This window comes from Acomys minous (assembly GCF_964271855.1).
Source record: "Acomys minous genome assembly, chromosome: 1".
In the NCBI taxonomy this organism is placed as follows: Eukaryota; Metazoa; Chordata; class Mammalia; order Rodentia; family Muridae; genus Acomys; species Acomys minous.
This window is the reverse complement of record NC_140483.1, coordinates 88521345-88546909: the sequence shown is the minus strand read 5'-3', so window position 1 is coordinate 88546909 and position 25565 is coordinate 88521345. Positions and strand designations below refer to the sequence as shown.

The 25565-nt window shown below is 47.4% G+C and overlaps 1 protein-coding gene across 2 annotated transcripts in view; it reads left to right on the top strand.

Annotated features, from left to right (window-relative positions):
* Positions 1-25565, top strand: part of FBXO10 (F-box protein 10) — a 53740-nt gene that overhangs the window by 646 nt on the left and 27529 nt on the right. Inside the window, exons 1-2 of one of the 2 annotated variants that reach the window (XM_084778125.1) lie at positions 9990-10026; positions 22111-22701. In XM_084778125.1, the coding sequence (XP_084634251.1) occupies positions 10012-10026; positions 22111-22701 (606 nt within the window). In that variant the 5' untranslated portion in view covers positions 9990-10011. Of the gene's footprint in view, positions 1-9989; positions 10027-22110; positions 22702-25565 lie in introns of those variants that run through there. The other variant, XM_084778126.1, reaches the window with a different exon arrangement.

Below are 25565 nucleotides of genomic sequence, written 5' to 3'. Positions count from 1 at the left end.
AACTGATGGCAAAGCCGTTTGGAGAGCCAGAACTCCGGAGTTGGTTTTTAGTTCCACTACCCTTTAGCCAAGCAACCTTGAGCCACGTCGATGGTGCTTCTGTTAAAAGAAGTGATGAATAAATACTTCGGCCAGAGGCTGCTGTATGAAGTGTTGAGCATAGTGCGAGCCAGACGGGTCCTTAGAGAGTGCTCTCAGTATGGACATTATTAAAATGGCAAGCTAGGGAGGACTCCAAGAGAGACACCGTCCACTGTGCATATGATCCTGAAAACAGTGCCGTTTTGGCTGTAGAAACCTCCCCTTTCCCGGGCCCCCTTTGCCTTCTGTTTCATATTGGCGTATGAACCTGTTGTTCCTACGGAGTGAGTCAGGCAGGATGGGAACGCTAATTTACTTGAGCAGATGGGTATCAGATTCCCTCTGAGGGGGGAAAGAAAAGTGCAAGGCATGTGCTACCACCAAAAAAAAAAAAAAAAAAAAAAAAAAAAAAAGCAAAAGCACAGTAGGGTGATTGACCTGTCCTCTGGAAGCCGCCTGGGAACCCATGTAATCCAGTTGTCTCCCGCACTGGACCAAATATGAGGCCAGGACTTTGATTTTGCTCAGACTTCAACACCGTTGGCCCTAGGTAGCAGAAAGAATGCTTGAGCTTTCCTATGTTCTAAGGCAACTGTTGGTTTATTCTGGCTGCATGTTTGTCCCTCTACAGGGAGCTGGAGATAGAGCTGTGAGGCAGACAATGGTGTCTTCCCCAGTGGAGCTGTTTCCTTAGCTAGCTATGTTAGTTTGAGGTTATATAAAAGTCTGTTTTGTACACATGTGCGTGTGTGCGTGTGTATGTCTGTGTGTCCCCCTATTGGTTCGCTGTATGTTTTATGGTAACAGTAAGTTCCAGCTCCCAGGGAGCTTGCCTCTTAGCAGCTGGCCCCAGGGGACCAGCACACAAGAGAGGCCTGAACTGTTTCCTGATCCCTATCAGGCCTCCAGCCCTGGTGGAAGCCTGGTGAGATTTAGAGCTAGAGAAAATGGCACTTTGTTGGAGCTTTTAGGAGAGGATTTCCTCTGGCCTGGAATGCTTGGATTTCTTTGTCTCCGTGGTTTCTGGCCTCTTGTTGTGTTTAGATATCTAATGAGAGCAGCCCTCACCATGGAGCCTTCGCTTTGGTTTCCATGGTTATCGGGGGAATTACATTTTCATGATAGCACCAGTAGCTGTGTGGCCCAACCACCAGTCACGCACCCACCAAATCCTGCTTTCTGGTTGGTTTTGTTTTTCCGTTGCAGTGCAGACCTGGTCTCCCTTTTTCTTTCTTTCCTTTTCCCCCTCCTTTCCTTCAACAAGTGACAGTGTAAAGAGGGATGGAATAAGAACACATAGAACCCTTTTTTGGTTCAACCCATTGATGGTGGTGGTGATGATGATGATGACGACGACGGTGTGCTGTGACACAAAACTGAGGACATTGCCAGGTGTGAGGGGCAGGAGGGTGGACCTCTGGGAAGGGGCAAATGGTGAGAACCAGCAAGAGCTGTCAGAGGCAGAGGGATATCAAAGAATGCCTCAGCTGCTTTTCACCGAGATGCGAGAGGAACATGTTTAATGGCCGCAGTCACAGGACTGCTAGGCAGCGCAGTGGCAGTTGTTCCTGAGTTTGCCTTAATGGATGACCCTTCTCCTCCTGAGTCATCTATCGTGGGCTGCCTGTGAACGCGCTGCTGCTTTTCCTGTGAGCTTGGTGATTTGTTCTCCTGCTTACCTGACGTAATGGGGTTGTTAACATCAAGGGAGACTAGAGAAACACCTGTTTACGATGCGTCTGTTTCAGCTGAGCTGGTTAACCCGTGTGCGTAATTGGTGTGAGTTGGGCACTGATGCAGTTGCCTGTTGCTCAGAGCCTTCTTCTGTAAGAACTGTAAGCTTGCCAGGTGGTGGTGGCGCACGCCTTTAATCCCACCACTCGGGAGGCAGAGGCAGGTGGATCACTGTGAGTTCGAGGCCACCCTGGTCTACAAAGTGAGTCCAGCACAGTCAAGGCTACACAGAGAAACCTTGTCTTAAAAAACAAAACAGGACAGCCAAGGCTACACAGAGAAACCCTGTCTCGAAAAAACAAAAAACAAACAAACAAAAAACAAAAACCCAAAACAAAACAAAAGACCTGTAAGCTCTATGGAGACTCTTATAGCCCAAAGGGGTCTTTCCTGTCACTCTCAGAGGAGAGGGGCAGTGAGTGCTGCATCAGATTCTTGTCTCTGAGAGCTCTGTGATGCCCCCGCACAGTCCAGGGATGTGGAGTAATTGCTGCGCAGTGCCCTTTGGGGCCAGGATCCCTGCCAGCAAGATCCTCTGCTTGCACTCCCGGGATAGAGCTTTTTTTAGTTCACACTCATGTGCTTAGCTCTGTGTTCCCAGAGCACCACTTGCTGGGCCTTGCATTGAGCGTGCTGCTAGCCTGGCTTCTTCTAGCCTTCTGGGGCCACCACAGGTCACCAAGAGTCACCTCTTTTCAAGCCTCTCATCTACATTTTAAGGGCTCTATTTTCCTTCCTTTCCCTAAGCTTAACCCAAGTGCCTTTGGCCAGCTGGTTCTACTTTGTCACCAGGGTTTTACCTAAGCAAAGGTTTTCATGGAGATTTTCAATAAGATGCCAATTTAAGACTTTGGGTACACTCTAAAAGCCTTGTTTTTCCAAGTGTAAGAGGGGTCCTTGTGAGATTCCTGGCAAAGCATGGACTGAACCTCTGAACTATAAGCCAGCCCCAACTAAATGCTTTCCTTTATAAGAGTTGCCTAGGTTGCCGGGCGGTGGTGGTGCATGCCTTTAATCCCAGCACTTGGGAGGCAGAGGCAGCTGGATTGCTGTGAGTTCGAGGCCAGCCTGGTCTACAAAGCGAGTCCAGGACAGCAAAGGCTACACAGAGAAACCCTGTCTCGAAAAACTGAAAAAAAAAAAAAAGTGCTTGGGAAGCAAAGTTTTAAATGAAAAACAGAGGATTGTGGCCAGGCAAGGTGATACTGCAGCCTCAGCTTTTGAAAGCCTGAGGCAGGAGAGTTGCTTGGGCCTATGAATTTGAGTCAATGTGGCAAGATCTCAACTCAAAAACAAACAAAAGGCTGTTACAAGTTTTTTGTTTTTGTTTTTAATGACAGTTTCTCTGTGCTTTCATTTTTTTTTTCTAAGAATTGGTAGATTTATTTCATTATCTTTTTGAAGTTTTTTACTCTGAAGATAATATATACAGATGGGGGCCACATATGTATAGTTTAGCAAATAGTTGTGAGGGACATAGCAATGTAAACACTGCAACCTCAAGAAATGGAGAGCTGGAGAGATGGCTCAGAGGCTAAGAGCACTGGCTGCTCCTCCAGAGGTCCTGAGTTCAATTCCCAGCAACCACATGGTGGCTCACAACTATCTATAATGAGATCCAAACCCCTCTTCTGGTGCGCAGCTGTACATGAAGGCAGAATATTCTATACATAATAAATAAATAAATAAATCTTATATATATTGTGACTTTAACTTGTTTCCTTGGTTATTGCCGATATTGAACACTTTTTCATGGTGAATGGGATGGCCTCTTTGGGAAATACTTAAGTCATCAGCCTTGCTTTTTAATGTGGTTCCGGGTTGGCAGGGTTGGCAGGGTTGGCAGGCACTTTATCCATGGATCGTTCAGCTGGTCCTGCAGGTACTTTAAGTTAAACACACACTAAACTCAACACTGTGATCTGGATATAAATGAAAACATGTAGTGTTTGTCTTCCTAGGTCTGGGTTGCCTCACTTAGTATCATTTTTTTTTTTCAGGCGTATCTGCTTACTTTCATTGTATATAGGTACCATGTTTTCATTATTGATGGACATCTAAGCTGTTTTTGTGTCCTTTCTAATGTCAACAGGGTAGCAGTGAACACAGATGAGCAGTTATCTCTAGTAGGGTATAGAGTCGCAGCAGTAGGTATATTTCTAGATCTTTGAAGAACCTCACAGTGGTTTTCATAGTGGCTGCACCATTTTGTTTTCCCAACAACAGTGATGGAAGGCTTCTCTCTCCTTGTCAACATTTGATTTCTTACTGGGATAAATGAAATGTCAAAGTAGTTTTAATTTGCGTTTTCTTGATGGCTAAAGCAAATGTTGACTACTTCAAAGAGTGTGTGTGTGTGTATCTTAGACATTTGTATTTAAGGTTTATTTTTTTAAAACTGGGTGTGATGATTTAAATATGTTCCCCATAGTCTCAGGCATTTGAACACTTAGTCTTCAGTTGGTGACACTGTTTGGGAAGGTTTAGGAGTCTGGCTTTGTTGGAGGAAGTATGTCGCTGGAAGTGGGCTTTGAGAATTTAAGAACTCATGTTCTGTGCTTCCTGCTTGTGGTTTAAGGTTAAGATGTGAGCTCTCCACTTGCTGTTCCAGCCATTGCTCTACCACTGTGGACTCGCACCCCGTGGAGCTGTAAGCTCAAACAAACTCTCTTTAGTTGCCTTGGTCATGGTGTTTTACTACAGCAATAGAAATGCAGCTGATAGTCTGGATTTCACTGTGTATCCCACACTGTGTAAACCAAGCTGGTTTTGAACTAACAGAAATCCACCTGCCTCTACCTCTCAAGTGCTCAGATTAAAGACACACGCTACCATGCCTGCGAACTCATCCTCGCCTTCTCCTCCCTCCTCCTCCTCTACAGTGGTGTGTGTGTGTGTGTGTGTGTGTACATGTGTACATGTGTGGAGGTCAGAAGACAGTTTTCAGGAGAGGGTTCTCTTCTTCCAATGAGGGGTTCCAATGATGGAATTCGAGTTGTCAGATGTAATGGCAGCTGCCCTTGCCTTCTAAGCCACCTTGCTGGCCTTTGTATTTCTTCTTTTGAGAAGTCTTTATTCAGTTCCATCAGCCAGTTTTTAAGTTGAATAGTGTGTTCTCTTGGCATTTAGTTTTTCTGAGTTCCTTGTGTATTCCAGACACCTATTCTCTGTCAGATGTGTGTGGCAGAGATCTCCCCCACATTCTGCAGGCTGCCCCGTCAGTTGATTAGTAGTTTGAGGTCCTGTGTGTTGGTTGCCTTCATCTAAGTATATCCTGAGGTATACCTCTACTCTCCTTGTGAATTTTCAGGCTTTCAGGTCTAACATGGAGATTTTGACCCATTTGGAAGTTTGTGCAGGGTGACAGATAAGGACCAACTTTCCCCACAAGACTCAGAACGTCTCAGAAGAGGGAACAGAAAGATTGTACGAGGCAGAGTTTGGGGAGCCCTATGGTGAAATACTGTCTTCTGGATAAGATAGGACATGTGTACGCATGAGCCCACAGCAGCTGGGTTATCTACACAGTGTCAAATAATCAATATTCCGGTATGGACTGTGGAGAGGCTCACAGCCTGCACTGTTAGCTGAGGAGCTATTGACAGTTGATGGCTTCTGTGAGTCCTTATAAAAGAAAGCATCTAGTTGAGAGCTTAGGGTTTCAGGGTCCATCCATGACCATCGTGGCAGGGGCATAGTGGTGGCAGATGTGATGCCACAGAGGAAGCTGGGATCTCACTACTGGTCTGCAAGTGGCAGCCCAAGAACTGCAGAGGCAGAGAGGAAAAGACCTGCTGGGCCTGGCTGGCTTTTGAAACCTTAAGCTTGGCCAGGCATGGTGGTGCACGCCTTTAACCCCAGCACTCGGGAGGCAGAGGCAGGTGGATTGCTAGGAGTTCGAGGCCAGCCTGGTTTACAAAGTGAGTCTAGGACAGCCAAGGCTATACAGAGAAACCTTGTCTCGAAAAACCAAAAAAAAAAAAAAAAAAAAAAAAAAAAAAAAAAGAAAGAAAGAAAGAAAAAGAAACTTAGGGCCAACAGGTTGAATCTCTGCCCTCAGTGCTGTTCTAATCATCCTGTTCTGAATAAAATAATGTATTCCCTTGTCAGTTGCAATAAAGATTGCTGGAGCGGGAGAAATAGCTCAGCATCAAGAGTGGTCCCCGCTGTGCTTTTTCTCAGGACCAGGAAACTCCTGCTCCAGGCCACCCAACACCCTCTTTTGGCATCTTGAGGCACTTTCACTCAAGTGCACACATGCTTACAAACAGGCACATAATTAAAATAAAATTCTAAAAAAAGAAAGTCCTTGGCCACCATTGCTAGCGAGCAGCTGATCACAGGCCAAGGATGTGGGCAGTCAGCTCTATTCTCTCTGTTCTTCAGACTTTTTTTCCCCCTTCATAAGTTGCTAAGAAAAGTGGCTTAAAATGTGGTGGTGAAGAGGAAGTGGAAGGAATTTGATTTAGGAAGACATCACAGGAGAGGAAATCTGCCATTTGCTGTGTGTTTGCTGTGTGTCAGGCTCAGTGTTAACCACTTCCTGGGCATCTTTCACCCGCCAAACAAGTCCCTAAGGTAGCATTACCTCCATGTTTATAGATGAGGAGGAGCATCAGAGACCAATCTGACGCCATTGAATGTTTAATGTCACCAGTGAAGTAACAGTCACTTGGTGTGGAAATTGCTTCAAGCTGTGTGTGATTAAAGAGAAGCGGCCGGAGCGGTCTGTGTCAGAAGGTGACAAAAAGAAGACGCTATCTGATTGATAATGCTTAGGTGGTTGCAGTCTGCTCACCAGGTACGGTGCCCCGGGATTTTGTAGATTTTGGCTTCAAGTCCTAAGTCTTTAGAATGCAGTCAACCCAAATTAGACAGTTAATGATGCTCCATAATAATTACAGGACGCAGCCAGGTGTGGTGGCACACACTTTAATCCCAGCGCTTGGGAGGCAGAGGCAGGCAAATCGCTGTGAGTTCGAGGCCAGCCTGGTCTACAAAGCAAGTCCAGGACAGTCAGGGCTACACAGAGAAACCCTGACTCGGAAGAATAAAAAAAATTTGCAGGACCAATATCATTATTCTCACGGCCAGTGAGTGTATGTATACGTCTGTGATGGCCTGGCAGGGGTCCTGTGCCATCACCAGCTGTGAAATGCAACATTGTAAGGAGGGACCTGGGTGATGGGTGGTTGGTTGTACTACAGGGACTTTGTATTTCGCCCAGACTAGGAATCCATCCTTAGATATATTACTGCCAGATACTGGTGAGTGCTCACTGAGATGCCCGAAGCTCTTGAGTAAAGTATGCACTCAGAACACCCTCCTGTTGGGTGTGATTACTGACGCCATTAATCCCAGCACCCAGGAGGCAGAGGCAGACAGATCTTTTGAACTGAATTACAGGCCTGCCTGGTCTACATACTGACTTTCCAGGACTATACAGTAAGAATCTGCATCAAAAATCAAAACAACCGGGCTGTCGTGGCACATGCCTTTAATCCTAGCACTTGGGAGGCAGAGGCAGGAGGATCACTGTGAGTTTGAGGCCAGCCTGGTCTACAAAGTCAGTCCAGGACAGCCAAGGTACACAGAGAAACCCTTTGTCGAAAAACCAAAAACCAAACCAAACCAAACAAACAAACAAAAAACCAAGAACAAAACAAACAAACAAACAAACCAAAATACTCCCTTCCTTACCCTTTCAGGTTTGTGAGAATCAGGAATATGGGCCAGTACAGAGGGTTTCCTGTTTCGTGTCCCCTGTCAGTGAACAGGCCTCAGGCTGACGAGGGAGGGCCTCTGTGGCCTGAACCGCCCAGAGCGCCTGACTTTGATCAAGCACACGGTGCTCTGAACTGTAGCCCTGAATTATCTGATTTCGTAGCTGACAATACTGCCTCTCAGGCTACAGGAACTGAGCCTTGAGGAAATGATGCAATGCTCAGCCAGGACATTGGCCACTTCAGAGTCAAAAAAAGATTTTTCTCATTTCCGATGTGTGTGGATGTGTGTGGGTACAGGCCTGGGTACAGGCTTTTTGTGGCTCATGCATCACTCTTTATTACTTTAGAATGGATTCGAACTGAAACCCACAAAAGCAGAGCCATCTCCTTCGATTTGAGTTTTAAAATCATTACCGTAGCCCAGTTGCTCTGCCGTACAGTTTGTTCTTATTTTACCGGTGCTTTGTATGCCTCACCGTGTGGGTGGGAAACCTTGTTTTTCCTCTGTGTGGATACTAAAAAAACTTTAAGCTGCCCTAGATCCTTTGTTCTTATTGATTTTTAAAAACTAAATCTAATCTCCCACCACTGTGAAGCTAAGATGCCCTCCTGTCAGTAGGAAGCAATTGGGTTTTGTTGTTAAGACACCGGGTCTTGCTCTACGGCCCAGATTGGCCTCAGACTCACCATCCTCCTGTTTGCCACCACCCAGCTGCTGGCCTTACAGGTATGTGGCCACAGTGGTCTATTATCTGGTTGTAGACCATAAAAGCAGAGTTCAGTCACCTGAACTCACCCTTAGCCGTAGAGGGGAGGCAGAGCCCGAGCTGGAATGTGAAATCCATTATGACCTTCTTTTTAAAAATTAATTAATTAACTAATTAATATGTATACAGTGCTCTGCCTGCATGTACACTTTCAGGCCAGAAGATGGCATCAGATCACGTTATAGATGGTTGTGAGGCACCATGTGGTTACTGGGAATTGAACTCAGGACCACCGGAAGAGCAGCAGTAGTCAGTGCCCTTAACCTCTGAGCCATCTCTCCAGCCCCCATTATGCGCTCCTTATAGGAGTCATTTCACCATGATGTGTAGAACCTTTTGTGCAGGGACTCCATGGGAACCAGCTGGCTTTTCTGGCTGACCCTGGGCCTGCCCGAAGCTTAGCTGCAGGCTTCCCCCTCAGGGCTCTTACTGACTTCCCTGCAAACGGTCTTCCATTCCTTGGCTGTCTCACTCCCATCCACACTTCAGGTGCTCACTCACTCAGGAAGCTGGCTTGCTGTCCTCGTCCTCTCCTCTCCAGCAGTGACTTGGGCGAATCTCTTCTCAGGCTCACTTCCTTCACATATCTGTAAATGGTGATGGTACTGCTTCCAGTCAGTGTTTCTTACGCTTAGGGTCCACACACGTTCCTTGGGGGTCTTGTTAAAATGCCGTATCTGGGGCTGGGAAAGATGGCTCAGCAGTTAAGAGTACTCACTGTGCTTGCTTGGGGGTGGCGGCGGATGCCTATAATTCCTGCACTCAGGAGGCAGAGGCAGGCAGATCTCTGAGTTTGAGGCCAGCCTGGTCTACAGAGGGAGTGTCAGTTTGGATCAGAGAGAATCTGTCTCAAGAAAAAAAACAAAACAAAACAAAACAAAACAAAAAACCTAAAAATAGATAATAAAGTACTTGCTACTCTTGCAGAAAATCCCTGATTCGGGTCCCAGCAACACACAGCAGCTTGCAACTAACTCCAGGGGGATCTGACACCCTCTTCTGGCCTCTGCAGAAACCTTCATTCATGAGGCATACATTTACACAAACACACACATATACACAGGTAAAAATAAATCTTTAAAAATGCTATATGTGGCACATGCCTTTAATCCCAGGACTCGGGAGGTAGAGGCAGGAGGATCACTGTGAGTTCGAGGCCAGCCTGGTCTATAGAGTGAGTCTAGGACAGCCAGTGCTACACAGAGAAACCCTGTCTCAACAAAACAAAACAAAACAAAAGCTCCCTCTGATCTAGTAAAGTGTGTGATGTCACCCAAGACTTAGTGTTCTAACAAACCTCTAAATTCTGGGAACACTTTTTAACAATTGTGTCACTTTGGAGAGATGTGAAGGGAAAATGACGAAATAATACGTTGGAAAATATAACATTTTCTTTGAGACAGGCTGTTGCTTGGGTGTAGCTTAGGTTGGCCTAGACCCTCTGACCACCCTCCGTCCTCTCCTGATGGGATTTCAGGTGTATCTGACATCCCAGCAGGTTTTTAGCCTCACAACAAGGTTTGCTCTTGAGACACTGACTGCTTTTCCACTTACGCTGTGTTTTGTTTTGGTTTTGTGACAGATAGCACAGTTTTGGCTAGAGGGGATATTGCTATTATTTTCCATAGATGAATCTTTGTCTTCTGCAGGATAGGGGAGCAGGACCCTTACCTCCTTCCCCACTGAACTGTGAAATCTACCACATGGTCTTAGACATGGTGAGTGTTGAATACATACTTAGGTTTTATTTCCTTGTTACACACACATACACAGACATGTGTGGTAGTATGTGGTAGTGGGGAGTCTGTGGTAGTGAGTTGAAGTCTCAGCCATGTCAGTCTGGCAATGACATATTCATCCAGTGTCAGGCACCCGTCACAGGCTGGGCAGAGTTCTAGCCAGATTACACACAGTGATCCAGCCTTCCTGTACTCCGGGAAGACTGAGAGGAGGAAAAGTCTCTGGATGGTCTGTTTTGGTGAGTGTCAGGCTAGGTGGGCATGCTGGGGTCAGGCAACAGTATTGAGGCTGGGGCTGACAGACAACAAAACCCAAGCAGAGCCTTCAGTCTAGCACTCGCCACGGGGAGACCACTATAGATCTCCAAGGATGTCCTGTCCACTCTCCCTGTCCTCTGGAGCCCTGGACTATTGCACGTCCAGCTGTACCTGTTGGACTGGCTGAGTGCTTGCTTGGTCACAGCAGACTTTCTCAGCCTTAATTCGGTCACTAGTGTCTCATCTCATGCCAGGTCTCTATTCAAGGGTGCTTCCCTAGAGACCTGACGGCCTGTCTAAAATAGTGCCCAGCAGCTGTTCACACATGCACACATGCACACATGCACACATGAACACATGCAACTCCTACGTCATTTGTAGCATTTGTGTTAGCATTTGCTTCCTCTCTTGCCTGTCTCTGAGGATAGGGACTTTGTCTTCTTCCTTGCTTCTCAGTACTTGGAATAGTGCCTCGCTCATAGTAGGCAATCAAATATTTGTTAGCTAAACGCCATTTTTCTTTAGAAGTTGTCAAAACCTGTACAGTGTTGCAGAAGAGCCCTTTGGTGAGAGCTGTTAGTCTCGGTTCAGAGGTGGGGAAATAGGCTCAGAGAGGTCCAAGGACTTGCTTACAGCCACAGTGCTGGGAAGTGTGTGCTTGCTTGCTGAGAGCTGAGTCCTGTGGGCTCACCCCTTCCCAAGAGGAAGCCCCTGCCCCTCCTACTGAGACTGGGGACACCTCATTCAGTGGGAGGGTGGGAGAGACCATTGAGACCCCAAGATCACCTCTTAGGAACCTGTTAAACGTGGAGTTGCTGGGGGCCTACCTTAGGACCTAATTTTCCCACACATTGTTTTTTTGTTTTTTGTTTTGTTTTTTTCAAGACAGGGTTTCTCTATGTTGCCTTGGCTGTCCTGGACTTGGTTTCAGACCAAGCTGGCCTTGAACTCACAGAGATCCACCTGCCTCTGCCTCCCGAGTGCTGGAATTAAAGGCTTGCACCACCACCACCTGGCTGTTTTTCCAGTTCTTACAGACGTCATGCTATAGGCCCACTGGCCCTGGGGACGGTTGTTGCTTTTTTAATTCCGTGCTCAGAAGTCCCAGTGGCAAAAAGAAAAGGCAAAACTTGTAGCACACACTTAAAAAAAGAAAAAAAACAAAAACAAAAACACAAAACTGTTACCTAGTTAGGGAAATCCCCCTGTTGCATGGATCCCCGAGGACTGAGGTGAAGATCATGTAAATAAGACCAGATAGAACAACAGGGAACAGATAGTGGAAAAAAAGGAACCCCTTACCTGAGCTCAGAGGGAGGGATCCTGAGGGGAGAATTACTGACCTCAGCCTTCTTCTAGCCTCAGAGCCCTGGAATTGGGGACACAAGTGACTCTGGAGGAAGGATGGAAACTGGCTGTCTCTCTCTCTCTCTTTTTTTTTTCTTTTTTAAACTGGCTGTCTCTTGAGAGGACAGCAGCTAGATAGATTGTTTGCTTCCTGAACCCACAATCCAAAGCTTTGGTGCGTGAGGTGTAGTCTTCGCCTGGTTTCCATTGCTCTAACAAAATATTTGAGCACAGAAGAGAAAAGAGAAAAAGCAGCCGGGCGGTGGCGCAAGCCCATAGTCCCAGCACTCAGGCAGAGGCAGGTGGATCTCTGTGAGTTGGAGGCCAGCCTGGTCTAGAGTGAGTCCCAGGAGAGTTGGGACTACACAGAGAAACTCCATCTCAAAAAACAAAATAACAACAACAACAACAAAAAAAAAACAAGCCAGGCATGGTAGCTCTCACCTTTAATCCCAGCACTTGAGAGGCAGAGGCAGGAGGATTGCTGTGAATTCGAGGCCAGGATGGTCTACAAAGCGAGTCCAGGACAGCCAAGGCTACACAGAGAAACCTTGTTGTGAAAAAAAAAAAAAAAGAAAGAAAAAAGAAAAGAAAACTAGACAAGACAAAAACCCAACCCAAACCACCAAAACAAACAAACAGCAAAACAAACTTCCTTAGCTGAAGTCTAAGAACACACGGGATTACTATTTTAGAAGCTGAGATGAGGTTCAATTGAACCCAAGAGTTCAAGATTACATTGGTTGTTTTTTGATTTTGGTTTTGGTTTTTTCGAGATAGGGTCTCTCTGTGTAGCCTTGGCTGTCCTGGACTTGCTTTGTAGAACAGGCTGGCCTTGAACTCACAGCAGTCCACCTGCTTCTGCCTCTCAAATGCTGGGATTAAAGGTGTGCACCACCACGCTGGCTTCAAGTTACCTTCTATAACACAGCAAGACCCTATCTCAAAAAAAAAAAAAAAAAAAAAAAAAAAAAAAAGAAAGAAAGAAAGAAAAGAAAAGAAAAGAAAAGAAACAAAAAACAAAGAAAGAAGACATTAAATCTAAGAGCACAGTGTTGGCATATAGGAAAGGTCTCTTGTTCCATGATAAATCTGCAAAGGATAGTGAACTAGTGACTAGTGACCTGCCACTAACGCCATTGTGGGCATCCCGCTCTTACAGCCTCATCTGTGGAAAAGATTAAGCTTTGTCACAGGTGGAAGCAATCTTGGCGGGCTTTACCCTTGGGGCACCCCATGAATACCTTGTGACAGACTGTTTGGAGCCTTCCTGGGCTTGGAATTCAGGAAGCCTACCTGGGAACCCCACCGTGGCTATTGTTTTCCTAATTGACCCTCGAAGGGAGAAGGAGACCGCCCTTTGCATGTGACTGGGAAGGTGGGGGGAAGAAAAAAACAACAGGTTGAGGAGAGGAGAGCGCGCGGAGAGAGCAACCGGACCGGACCAGCTCTCGGGACAGAGAGACACATAAGGACCCGTCCCGTGGAACGGATACCGGAAGGTTCACTCTTCTGTCCCTTTAACCTTTTTTTCCTTCTTGTGTATGCTAGTTGGGTTGTATAATAAAGTTTAATTGTTAATAAACAGAGCCAACACTCATCTAATGGTACCCAAAGGCTCCCAAAAGCACCTTCAGATGCCCCTCACATATGACTTTGGAGATTAAGTTTCTAACACGTAGATTGTTGGCAGGCAAACTCGAATCACTACAGATGCCTTTCCCCCAAACCTGCCAGCTAGTCCACGGTCTGAGAGGAAAACATCATCACTTAATCTTTGCAGAGCCTCCCTCGTTCACTGTTCCACTTGCCCCACCTCTTCTCGATCTCCGTAAAAGTCATCTCCAGAGGGTCAGGCCACACTCCTCCTGAGAAACCTGCACTAGAGTTCCAGCTCCAGTGTGTGGCTCAGGGTAGAGATGGAACGTTCCAGTATGGAACATGGAAGAGTGTAGACCAGAGTGACTCTAGGGAGGCAGACGTGCGACCAGCTGAGGAAATCATTAGAAGGCAGACACCCGCTCAGTGTTGAGATGAGCACTGCAGGCCCTGGGGACACCCACGGAATGGGCCACGCCAGGCGCCTTGAGAGCACATTGTTTCAGAGTACAGTTCCTCACGTTGTGGTGACCTCAAAACCGTAAAATTATTTTTTTAATATTTTATTTAGTTTTAATCTATGTGCATTGGTGTGAAAGTGTCAGATCTTGGAGTTACAGACAGTTGTGAGCTGCCATGTGGGTGCTGGGAATTGAACCCAGGTCCTTTGGAAGAAGAGGCAGTGCTCTTAACCACTGAGCCATCTCTCCAGCCCCGTAAAATTATTTTTAAGATGTATTTATTTATTATTATTATGTATACAGTATTCTGCTTGCATGTATAACTGCAGGTCAGAAGAGGGTATCAGATGACATTATAGATGGTTGTGAGCCACCATGTGGTTGCTGGGAATTGAACTCAGGACCTCTGGAAGAGCAGTCAGTGCTCTTAACCTCTGAGCCTTCTTTCCAGCCTCCCACAAAATTATTTTAATTGATACTTTATAACTGTAATTTTGCTACTTTTACAACTCATAATATGTATATCTGTGTTTTCTGATGGTCTTAGGCGCCCCCTATGAAAGAGTCATTCAACACACCCTGCCCCTGCCAAAGAGGGTCTCTGTGGCCAATCTTAGCTACTTTGTGGGTTCTTCTTCCCCCTCGTTATCCTTTTGGTTTTACCAGTTGTAGAGGAATGTTAATTCAGAACAAGGCTGTTCTGGTAAGACATCACATCCATCTAGGTCTGTGTGATCGGCTGGAATACAACCACGCCTTTAATCCAGGACACAGAGGCAAACAGATCTGAGTTCAAGGCCAGCCTGGTATAGAGCAAGTATCAGGTAAAGAAAAGCTTAGGTCCAGGCGTGGTGGTACATGCCTTTAATCCCAAATGCGGTAAAGCTAGTTTGCAGAAGGAAGCCCCCATGTTTGAAAGTGATGTCTAATTGGATGGCAGAAAAGGTGACGAATCAGAGAAGATTTGACAGGATATGCCCAGCTCTCATGAGGAGAGGGGAGAGGGAAGCTACTTAATGGAGCAATGCCAGCTGGGAGAAGAGTTTGAGACAGCACAGCTGAGGTGGGCCAGCCAGCTCCAGAGAACAAGAAAGGGTGAGTTTATTAAGCAGTAAATCTCAGAGGCTGAAAACGTTCTAGGCCTAGGTTAGATTGTACAAAGGCTAGAAGCTTCCAGGACTAGGCCTAGGTTAGCAGAAGGAGGCAGCAAGCCTCCCAGACAACAACTGAGCCAGGAGAATACAAGTTCCTTTTACATATGGTGCCCAATGTGGGGCTCAAACCCACCACCCTGAGATTAAGAGTCGCATGCTCTACTGACCGAGCCAGCCAGGTACAACGCCCTATCACTAGACAGGAAAGAAAGGATAGAGAAGAGAAATAGAGATACCTGAATCTAATTTCTTTCTTCTTGTTTCTTCTTTGAGCATAATTACTAACAAACTGCAACTAACCCCACTGAGTGACCAAAACCCACCCACCCCCACCTCTTGGGGCCCTAGCACTTATAAACCCTCTGAAAAGTTCCCAGAATTCCAAACGCCACATGATTAGAGAAACTATCTGCAGCTGGGAAAACCATGCCTCTGTTGGAGCACGAAGCAAATCACAGTCAGCTGCTACAAAGCAGCCCAATATCCCACACCAGGGATTAAAACAAAAGCATATTCTTATGATGTTTCTGTGTTTTGGAGAGGGTTGTTTTTAGATTTATTTATTATTATGTATACAGTGCACCCCCGGGCCAGAAGAGGGCATTAGATGGTCATGAGGCACCATATGGTTGCTGGGAACTGAACTCAGGACTTCTGGAAGAGCAGTTAGTGCTCTTAACTACTGAGCCATTCTCTCCAGCCCTATTTCTGTGTTTTTAAAAGAAGCCAAAATTCCAGAATTGTCACCGCAGGTCGAGATTCACAGAGACTTGCTGCTGCTTTGGGGCTTCCTGAGCTGTGCTGGTTGGGCTTTCTGTAATAACAGGCTGGCCCCAGCTTCTTAGCATCATCCCTCAAAGATTTTTTTTTTCCATTTTTCGAGACAGGATTTCTCTGTGTAGCCTTGACTGTCCTGGACTCACTTTGTAGACCAGGCTGGCCTCGAACTCACAGCGATCCGCCTGCCTCTGCCTCCCGAGTGCTGGGATTAAAGGCGTGCGCCACCACGCCTGGCTTCACTCAAAGATTTACAGTCTCACTCTATAGATCTGGCTGTCTTTGAGCTCAAAGAGATCCTCCTGCCTCTGCCCCCTGAGTGCTGGGAATAAAGATGGGCACCACTCCTCCAGGATTTTTACTTTTTGGCTCCTTGTTTGCATTGTTACTGGATCTACATCCAGTTGTGGAAAGAATTATTTATCTGAAAATTAGGGCAAGGACTTGATGGAGAGTCATCTTAAGTGTAAAAGGAACAAGTTCCTTGTAAAAGGAACTTGTATTCTCCTGGCTCAGTTGTTGTCTGGGAGGCTCACTGCCTCCTTCTGCTAACCCAGGCCTAGTCCTGGAAGCTTCTAGCCTCTGTACAATCTAACCTAGGCCTAGAATGATTTCAGCATCTGAGACTCACTGCTTAATAAGCTCACCCTTACTTGTTCTTTCTGAGCTCTGGGCTGCCTGGTTCAACTCAGCTGGTCTTGATCAAACTCTTCTCCCAGCTGATTTAGTTAATCTGACTTCTCTCTCAGCCCAGAATTGCTCTGCTCAGCTTCAAACTAACTCAGCAATCTGCTCTAACTTTCTGGCTTCTCATTTTCTGGCTTGATCTGTCTTCACTTGAGTTCTGTCTCCGCAGCCCATCTCTCTATCACTGTCCTGGTAGAAAACTGCCTCCTCTCTCTGTAAAACTGCATCTTAAGTAGCTTCCCTTTCTTCTCTTCTTGTGAGAGTTGGGCATATCCTATTCTGTCAAATCTTCTCTGATTTTCTGCCACTCAGACATCACTTTCAAACATGGACGCTTCCTTCTGCAAACTAACTTTACCTTTATTGTTTGGGATTAAAGGTGTGTACCACCATGCCTGGACCTAAGCTTTTCTTTACCTGATACTTGCTCTATACCAGGCTGGCCTTGAACTCAGATCTGTTTGCCTCTGTGTCCTGGATTAAAGGCGTAGTTGTATTCCAGCCGGATCACACAGACCTAGATGAATGTGATGTCTTACCAGAACAGCCTTGTTCTGAATTAACAGTCCTCTACAATAACTAGTGTAATAAGCTTGTGCTTTGTCCTCAGTTTTAGATTGGTTTTGCTGTAGCCTTTGAATTGTGGTCTAGGGACATTCTTTCTTAACAGGCTGCTATCATAATGTTGAGAAACCCATTTGGGACAGAAATTGGCATGTTAGGTCTGTAGTATATCAGATGGGCCACACAGTGAGTTGCCTGTGTCAAACACTTTTATAGTAAGCTAGGTTTAAGCTGTGCTTAGCCTGACAGTGGCTATAGTTTGGGTAGTTATAACTTGGATGGGAAATTAGCAGTCGATCCTGGGGAGACCCTCATGGACAGATGTGAAAGGCTATCTCAATTAGGATTAATCTCTCACTCTGGAGCACCTGCCTGTTGTCTTTCATAGAAGTAAAGGACTCTGTGGACAAGACGTCTTGGGAGGTACACTCCTAGGGTGTGGCGAAAGGACAGTACACAGTGCGCTCAGGAGAACCAGCGTGAGAAAGCGGGACATGGAGACAAGGAACACACGGCTGTAGAAGTAGGTCCACGCCCCCGAGGAAGGATAAAAAGATGTGTCCTCTAGATGCTGCAGTCGACCTAGCGTAGGCTCTGGGGATGTTTGCCTGTTTCATATGAGGAACGCATGAGGGTGCAGTAGCTCTGAGGCTCCCAAACTGAAGGCACAGACAGTAAGGGAAAGTGAAGTGGGCAGCAGCTAGTCTTGGAAATGAGTTCTTACAGGAAAAGAGAAAACATGAGAAAGATAAACAGTGGGGAGCAGAGCGGGTGTGGCAGGGGAAATCCCTTAAGTGGGAGGAGGAGACAGAAGTGGAGCTGGGAAGCTGAAAGTGTGAATGAGGCCTAGGCAGAGGAAATGTAAATGTGTGATCCCAGCCACGTGAGGGCGTGAGGCAGGAGGCTGCAAAGTGAAGGCCTGCTTGGGCAGTTTAGTGAGATCCTGACTCAAAATAAAAAGCAAAAAGAAGACTTGCATCAAAGCTCAGTGGTAGAGCAGTTTCCTGGCATGTGTGAGGCCCTGAGTTTGACACTCAGTAAGAGAGAAGGAGGGAGGGAGGGTGGGGAAGAGAAGGAGAGAGGGAGGGTGGGGAGAGAGGGAGGGAGGGAGAGAGAGAGAACTTTGGTATTAATAACAGAAATTGGATGTGGTCAGCTTATGCCAAAAGAAGAGTATGTATTTATGTATTTATGTATAAATAACAGACTCTTGAAGCCCAGGCTGGCCTTGAACTCCTGATACTCCCAAGTGTTTGGATTAGAGATGTGGGTGAGCATCCCCACATCAATCTGCTAGAAGGGTGTGGACTCTGTTAGAGGGGGGAGGAGCTTAGAGACGGGTCCCCGCCTTTCAGTGCTCTCCCTGGCTCACTGTCTCAGAGTAGCTCATCTTCAGCTTCCTGCCTGCCCCTCCTGTGGGAAATGATCACCAGCACCTGCTCCGCAGGGTTTGGCTTAGGAAAGAAGTGGTTGGTGTCAGCTGCTGTGCATCCAGAGAGGGTCTCTGTGGCCCAGCTGGATCGGCTGCGACAGGCAGGTGCAGCTAGAGGGCTGGCTATCGTTTTGTCCTGTGCTTTTCTTCAGAGACCCCTGCCTCTGTAATCACGTGGTATAAACTGTTGATAAGGGGGAAGAAAGCAGGGAAGCAGCCAGTGGGGCAGCCAGCCCAGTTAGGATATTAGGGTTACATCAGGGACCAAACCCCGCACAGTCTTTCTTAGGGAAACGACAGCGGTTAGTTGTTTTGGGAAGGGTAAGAGAAAGACAAGTAGACATTGAGTTCTCACTTGTGTCTAGGACCATTGCAGCTAAAGGTGGCGCTCCCTGTATGATCCAAACTCTTTTTTTTTTTTTTTTTGGCTAACTTATTTTTATTTATTTATTTATTTTTCTCTGACACCATTTTTTATTTTATTAATTTATTCATATTACATCTCAATGGTTATCCCATCCCTTGTATCCTCCCATTCCTCCCTCCCTCCCATTTTCCCCTTACTCCCCTCCCCTATGACTATGACTGAAGGGGACCTCCTCCCCCTTTATATGCTCATAGGGTATCAAGTCTCTTCTTGGTAGTCCAAACTCCTTTAGGTAGATCCCAGGGGCAGTTCAGGGAGCTGAATTCCGTACTTCCGGGATGCAGGGTCCTTCCTCGCCTCCCCTTTGTGCCCACCATCTTCACAGTTCACTGTTACTCCTTTCTGCATGGTGGTTATGCTTGCAGTGATTTGAATGCGATCGGCCCCTCGTGAGATTCCCAGTCTGGTGGCCCTGTTTGAGGAGGCTTAGGAGGTGTGGCCCTGTTGGAAGACATCACCGGAGGGGAGCTTGAGAATAAGACCCTAACCCTAACCCTGACAGCAGTGCCCAGGACTGTTGAGACCGGTCAGAGGGGAAGGACATTAGCACCTGGGCTAGCGGCCTCTCTGTGATACTTCAGTGAAGATCGTGGCTGCTCCTGCTAGGATGGCCCATTGAGCTCCATTTACAGAGTCTAATGGCTTTTCTGGTCTACATGGAACCTGCTTGCACTCCAAGCTGTGAGCTGTCAGCCGTTCCTGCCGCTTGCCTACCTGCTTCCCCGCCATGGTAGTGATGGACTCTTACCCTCTGCCACCTTCCTTTTGTTGTTTTGTTGGTTTTTTAGAGACAGAGTTTCTCTGTGCAGCCTTGGCTGTCCTGGACTCACTTTCTAGACCAGGCTGGTCTCGAACTCACATCAATCTGCCTGCCTCTGCCTCCCGAGTGCTGGGATTAAAATAGTGCGCCACCACGTCCGGTTCTGGGACCTTCCTTTTATCAGTTGCCTTGGTCATGGTGTCTTACCACAGGAAGAGAAAAGCAACTAATACACAAGTTGGTACCATTGCTGTGACAGACCTGACCGTGTTGGGTTTTTTTGAGGAATGTGGAAGCCGGTTCCATTCTTCCTCAAACCGTCACATTCTCTTCCCTGGACCTTATAGATTTGTAGCCATATCACAATACCAAATTCATTTAGTCCAGTGTTAAAGGCCCCCATAGCCTTTCAGTTCTCAACACTGTTTAGAAGTCCAAAGTCTCTTCTGAGAGTCAAGGCACTGTCTTAATTGTAACCCCCTGTAAATGCAAATTACACACTTCCAACACACAGTGGCACTGAATGTACACAACTGTTCCAGAAGGGAGGGAGGGGGCATAGTAAGGAGATACTGGGCCAAAGCAAAATAGACTCCAAATCCTGTAGCTGCGTGTCCGATGTCAAAGGGCTTAGATGGCGCCATCCTTCCTGCTTTGCTGCTTGCAACGATACCACCAGGTTTTCTCCACAAAGTGGGCGCTCTGGTTGCCAGGAGTTCTGGGATCACGTTCTTAGAGCACTTGAGAGTAGAGACTAACCTGCTAATGGCAGGCGTTAGGTGAAAATCCCCGAGGAGTCCATGCTAGTGATGTCTCTTGTCATTCTGACTAAACACCTTACAGAAACAACCGAAGAGAGAATTACTGATTTGGGCTTATGGTTTCAGAGTTGATAGTTGCTTTTAACTATATGTGTTTGGGCAGAGTATTAAAACAAAGAAGAGTATGTGGTAGAATAGGTTTTGTTGTTTGTTTGGGTTTTTTGGTTTTTTTGGGCGTGAGGGGCACAGGGTCTCACTATATAGCCCCGGCTGTCCTGGAACTCACTGTATAGACCAGGCTGGCCTCCAAGTCAGATCTGCTTGCCTCTTGAGTGCTGAAATTAGAGGCATGCACCAGCACACATGGCTCATAGAATGGATCCCCCGACCCCCACCAATTCAGAGTTTCTCTGTGTAACAGCCCTGGCTGTTCTGGAACTTGCTCTATAGATCAGGCTGACCTCAAACTCACAGAGATCCACCTGCCTCTGCCTCCTGAGTGCTGGGATTAAAGGTATGTGTCACCACTCCCAGATAAGCAGTTTCTTTTATATATAACTTATTTAATTTTATTCTATATGCGTTGGTGTGCAGGTGTCAGAATGCCTTGAATTGGAGTTACAGACACTTGTGAGCTGTGACATGGGTGCTGGGAATTGAACCTAGGTCCTTTGGAAGAGCACACAGTGCTCTTAACCATTGACCCATCTCTCCAGCCCCGAACAGATCTTTCTTTAAAGAAATATATTTATTTTTCCAGGCGTGGTGGTACATGCCTTTAATTCAGCACTTGGGAGACAGACGCAGGTAGATCGCTATGAGTTCGAAGCCAGCCTGATCTACAAAGCAAATCCAGGATAGCCAAAAGAACACAGAGAAACCCTGTCTTGAAAAACATATATATATTTAATGTATGTGTATATGTGTCCATGTTCATGTATGCCGTGTGAGTGCAAGTGTCTATGGAACACCCCCCTGGGGCTGAGATTACAGGTGGTTGTCAGCCACATGCTATGGGTTTTGGGAACTGAACTCAGGTCTTCTGGAAGGGCAGTAAGCAGTTTTAACCGCTGAGCATCTCTCCAGCCTAGGACAGGTCCTTTACCTCGTGGCATAGAAGTAAAGAGTAAAACCAGATGGGACCAGGGCAAGACTCAGCTCCAAGGCCAGGCTAGCAGGTCCTGCTTCCTGAAGTTAGGCCCTGCCTTTCACTGCTCCCTGATAACACAGTTGTATGACTCTATCAAGGGATTAACTAACACATGGGAGCCCTCCTGATCTTATCTCAGGAACTGCGTCATAGACTCGCCCAGGCGTGTGCTTCACTAATCCCCTGCGTCTTTCCTAATCTAACCGAGCGAACGATCAGAATTAGCCATCACAGATTCTGATCGAGGAAATGGAGTCCTCTGATTGGCTGCGCCTTGTTCACTTGCTCATCCCTGGGATAAGGAGGTGTTATTTATTTATTTATTTTTAATTAATTAATTTTTAAAAATCTATTACATATACAATGTTCTGCCTGCACACCAGACGAGGGCAGCAGATCTTATTATAGATGGTTGTGAGCCACCATGTGGTTGCTGGGAATTGAACTCAGGACCTCTGGAAGATCAGACAGTGCTCTTAACCACTGAGCCATCTCTCCAGCCCTTATTTATTTATTTTTAAAAAGGAACAATAAGAGGGGAATAGACAAATTCTTTTGGGATTTGGGATTTAGCTCAGTGGGTTCGGTCCTCAGCTCCTGGGGGGGGGAGGAAGACACACACACACACACACACACACACACACACACACACACACACACAATCTTTGTTTTTGTCTTTCTTCCAGGTGATCATGGAAACGGGTGGCCTCCCCCTGGAGCTGTGGCGTATGATCTTAGCCTACCTGCACCTGCCTGACCTGGGCCGCTGCAGCCTGGTCTGCAGGGCCTGGTACGAGCTGATCCTCAGCCTTGACAGTACCCGCTGGCGGCAGCTGTGTCTGGGTTGCACCGAGTGCCGCCACCCGAACTGGCCCAACCAGCCGGATGTGGAGCCGGAGTCCTGGAGGGAGGCCTTCAAGCAGCACTACCTGGCTTCCAAGACCTGGACCAAGAACGCACTGGACTTGGAGTCCTCCCTTTGTTTCTCTCTGTTCCGCAGGAAGAGGGAGCGGCGCACCCTGAGCGTTGGGCCAGGCCATGAGTTCGACAGCCTGGGCAGCGCCTTAGCCATGGCCAGCCTCTATGATCGAATCGTGCTGTTCCCAGGGGTGTACGAGGAGCAAGGGGAAATCATCCTGAAGGTGCCAGTGGAGATTGTGGGCCAAGGGAAGTTGGGTGAGGTGGCCCTGCTTGCCAGCATTGACCAGCACTGCTCAACCACACGCGTGTGCAATCTCGTCCTCATGCCAGCCTGGTTCTCACCGATCATGTATAAGGTGGGTGCGCGTCAGATGCCGTCCAGCCCTGACCCACAGGCTTGGCCTCATTAGTGCCTTTCCCTTTCTACACATACTTCTGAGAACTGAACTGGCTGAGAAGTGGGCACACAGGCCAGGAGAATCCAGAATTATGATTTGTACCTCGGTTCCTTCAAAGCTGCATTAGAAATGAGGTGTGGGCTAAGGGCCAAAGGTTTTCTGCCTCTTCGATTCCTTATTTTTTTGTTTTGTTTTGCTTTGTTTTTCTAGGCAGGCTCTCTCTGTGTAGCCCTGGCTGTCCTGGACTTGCTCTGTAGGCCAGGCTGGCCTCGAACCCACAGCGATCTGCCTGCCTCTGCCTCCCGAGTGCTGGGATTAAAGGTGTGTGCCACCACGCCCGGCTACCTCTTCTATTCCTAACTGGATCAACTAGAGCACCAAGTAGGGCAGTGAGGTGTCAAAGTGTGCAGCCTGGGTGACAGGATGTTAGCTGAGCAACATGCCCAGAGAAGGGGCAGAGGACCTCAGCTCCTGAATCCTCATCCTGTGCAGGAGTCACTGCTTCTCAAAGTGCTTCTCAAAGCTTCCCTGGAGGGAAAGTCAGGGGACATTAGTATCCATCAGCACAGAGGGGGTCACTTTCTCCACCAAGTGTGTGGAAGAGCTGGTGGTCCTGCAGAGCAGCATTGGACCTGGCCATTGGCTAGAAATGGGCCTGTTAGAGCCAGCGACAAGTCCTTGTCTTTATTGTAATAACCAGTACCTCACTGACCATTCGTGTGACACTCAGTATCACCAGTGTGTGCTCTACAGCCACACCTCACTTCCTGTCCCCTACAGTTTGAGAGGAGGTCGTATCACCTGGCTTTATTGATGAGAAAAGCTGAGGCCCAACAATAAATAGTGTCATAACCAAGGTTTCAGGCAGAGCTTGGGCCCAAAGCCTTATCAATAACCAAGATAACCTTCCGTCTGAGCAGACATCTGTGGTGACCAGTAGCCATGGCTCCATTGGGCTGGCTAGGGGCATTAGAAGTCAGAACTGCAGGCTGGAGAGATGGCTCAGTGCTTAAGAGCACTGACTGCTTTTCCAGAGGACCTGGGCTCAATTCCCAACACCCTCATGGCAGCTCACAACTGTCCATAATTCCAAGATCTGACACCCTCACACAGACATGCAGACAAAACACCAATCAATGCACATAAAATAAAAATAAATAAATAAATAAATAAATAAAGAAGTCAGAGATGCCAGTAAGTTTCCCAGGTGGGTAATTAGTGAGGTTAGATCAAATCCAGGCCCTCTGATTTATAAAACTACATTCCTCCAAAGACTGGGGAGCCCAGGAGCCCACTCTTTAGGTCCGGTGTTTCCTAAGGGCTGATGGACATCCCTGTGCTGGTCTGCAGACCTGGAGGTAGTTTGCTTCTAGAAACCAAGTTCCGGACCCTTCCTGCCTTGACATCCATCGGCTCCTAGAAAAAGTGCTCACTGAGTCTCTGCTGCGGCCTCAGAAACCGAGCTGTCTCCTCGGGACACGGGCCCAGCGCAGGCTTCTCTGTAGTCAGCCCTCTGGCTTAGTGCTTCACATATGTGAGTGCTAGGACTACCATGGTCTTTCAGCTAAAAAGACCAGAGGTCTGAGATGGCCTACAAAGGCCAGGACAATTTCATGCAAGTTCTCAGTGACCTTGAGAAAACTCTAGCAGAGACTGCATCTCCAAGAATCTGAGAGGACCAAGAGGGAAGATGGCAACAGGAAGAAGGTGGTGGAGCCACAAGGGAGCAGCCAGAGCACCTGGGTCAGTGAGGTCACCCTCCTCCTAAAACTATCAAGTCTCCAGGCGTGGTAGCACATGCCTTTTTAATCCCAGCACTCGGGAGGCAGAGGCAGGCAGATTGCTGTGAGTTCGAGGCCAGCCTGGTCTACGAAGCAAGTCCAAGACAGCCAGGGCTACACAGAGAAACACTGTATTGGAAAACAAAAATAGAAGAAGAAAAAGAAAGACTACGAAGGCAGGTCACTGACATAGAATGTTTTAATTGCTCAACGGCAGGTCTCTCTGGGTTGTTAATTACACTTTGGGACACTCCTTTATCTTATGGTTGAGAGGCATCTGGTAGAGTTCACTTGAGTGCAGAAATGGGCTTAGAGCAGTTTGACCTCACCAGGGTCTCCACTGAATGACCAGGTTCAGCACTTTGCCATCCTACCCTGAGACTTGTGAGGTCCTCGTGTCTTTGACCTCAGATAATAACAGCCAAGCGTCACTGAGTCTGAGCACTAGCTCTGAGATCTATTAACTAGCAAGCTCCATGCTACAGAGAGGGGAAACTGAGGCTTAGAGGGATGAAGCCATTTGTCCTAGGGAGCACACTTGGAAGACTGCACAGAGCTGTGGTCAACCAGCCGAGCATGCGTCCAAGCACTGGCAGCATCCCTGTCAGTTCTCTTTGAGGGTGAGGCCTGACCTTTGCTTTGCTCTACCACGCACCAGTAGCTACAGAGACTGAGCTCTCCTAATGCCTGTGGCTGGGCCAAACCTTTGACCTATCCCAGTCGCTGATGTGCTCAGTCCCTTCTTGGCTGACCTCTACTGGGCCAATGATCAGGGCCCAGCATGGCCCAGCTCTTTGGTCTACTGCAGGCCAGCAGGCTCAGGTAGAAAACTACCCATAGGGCCAAGAGAGTGTGTGCAGGCGGGGGGCGGGAAGTGCTTTTAAAAAGGAACAATCAGGGGCCATGCGTGGCGGCACAGGCCTTTAATCCCAGCACTCGGGAAGCAGAGGCAGGTGGGTCGCTGTGAGTTCGAGGCCAGCCTGGTCTACAAAGTGAGTCTAGGACAGCCAAGGCTACGCAGAGAAACCCTGTCTCGGGGGT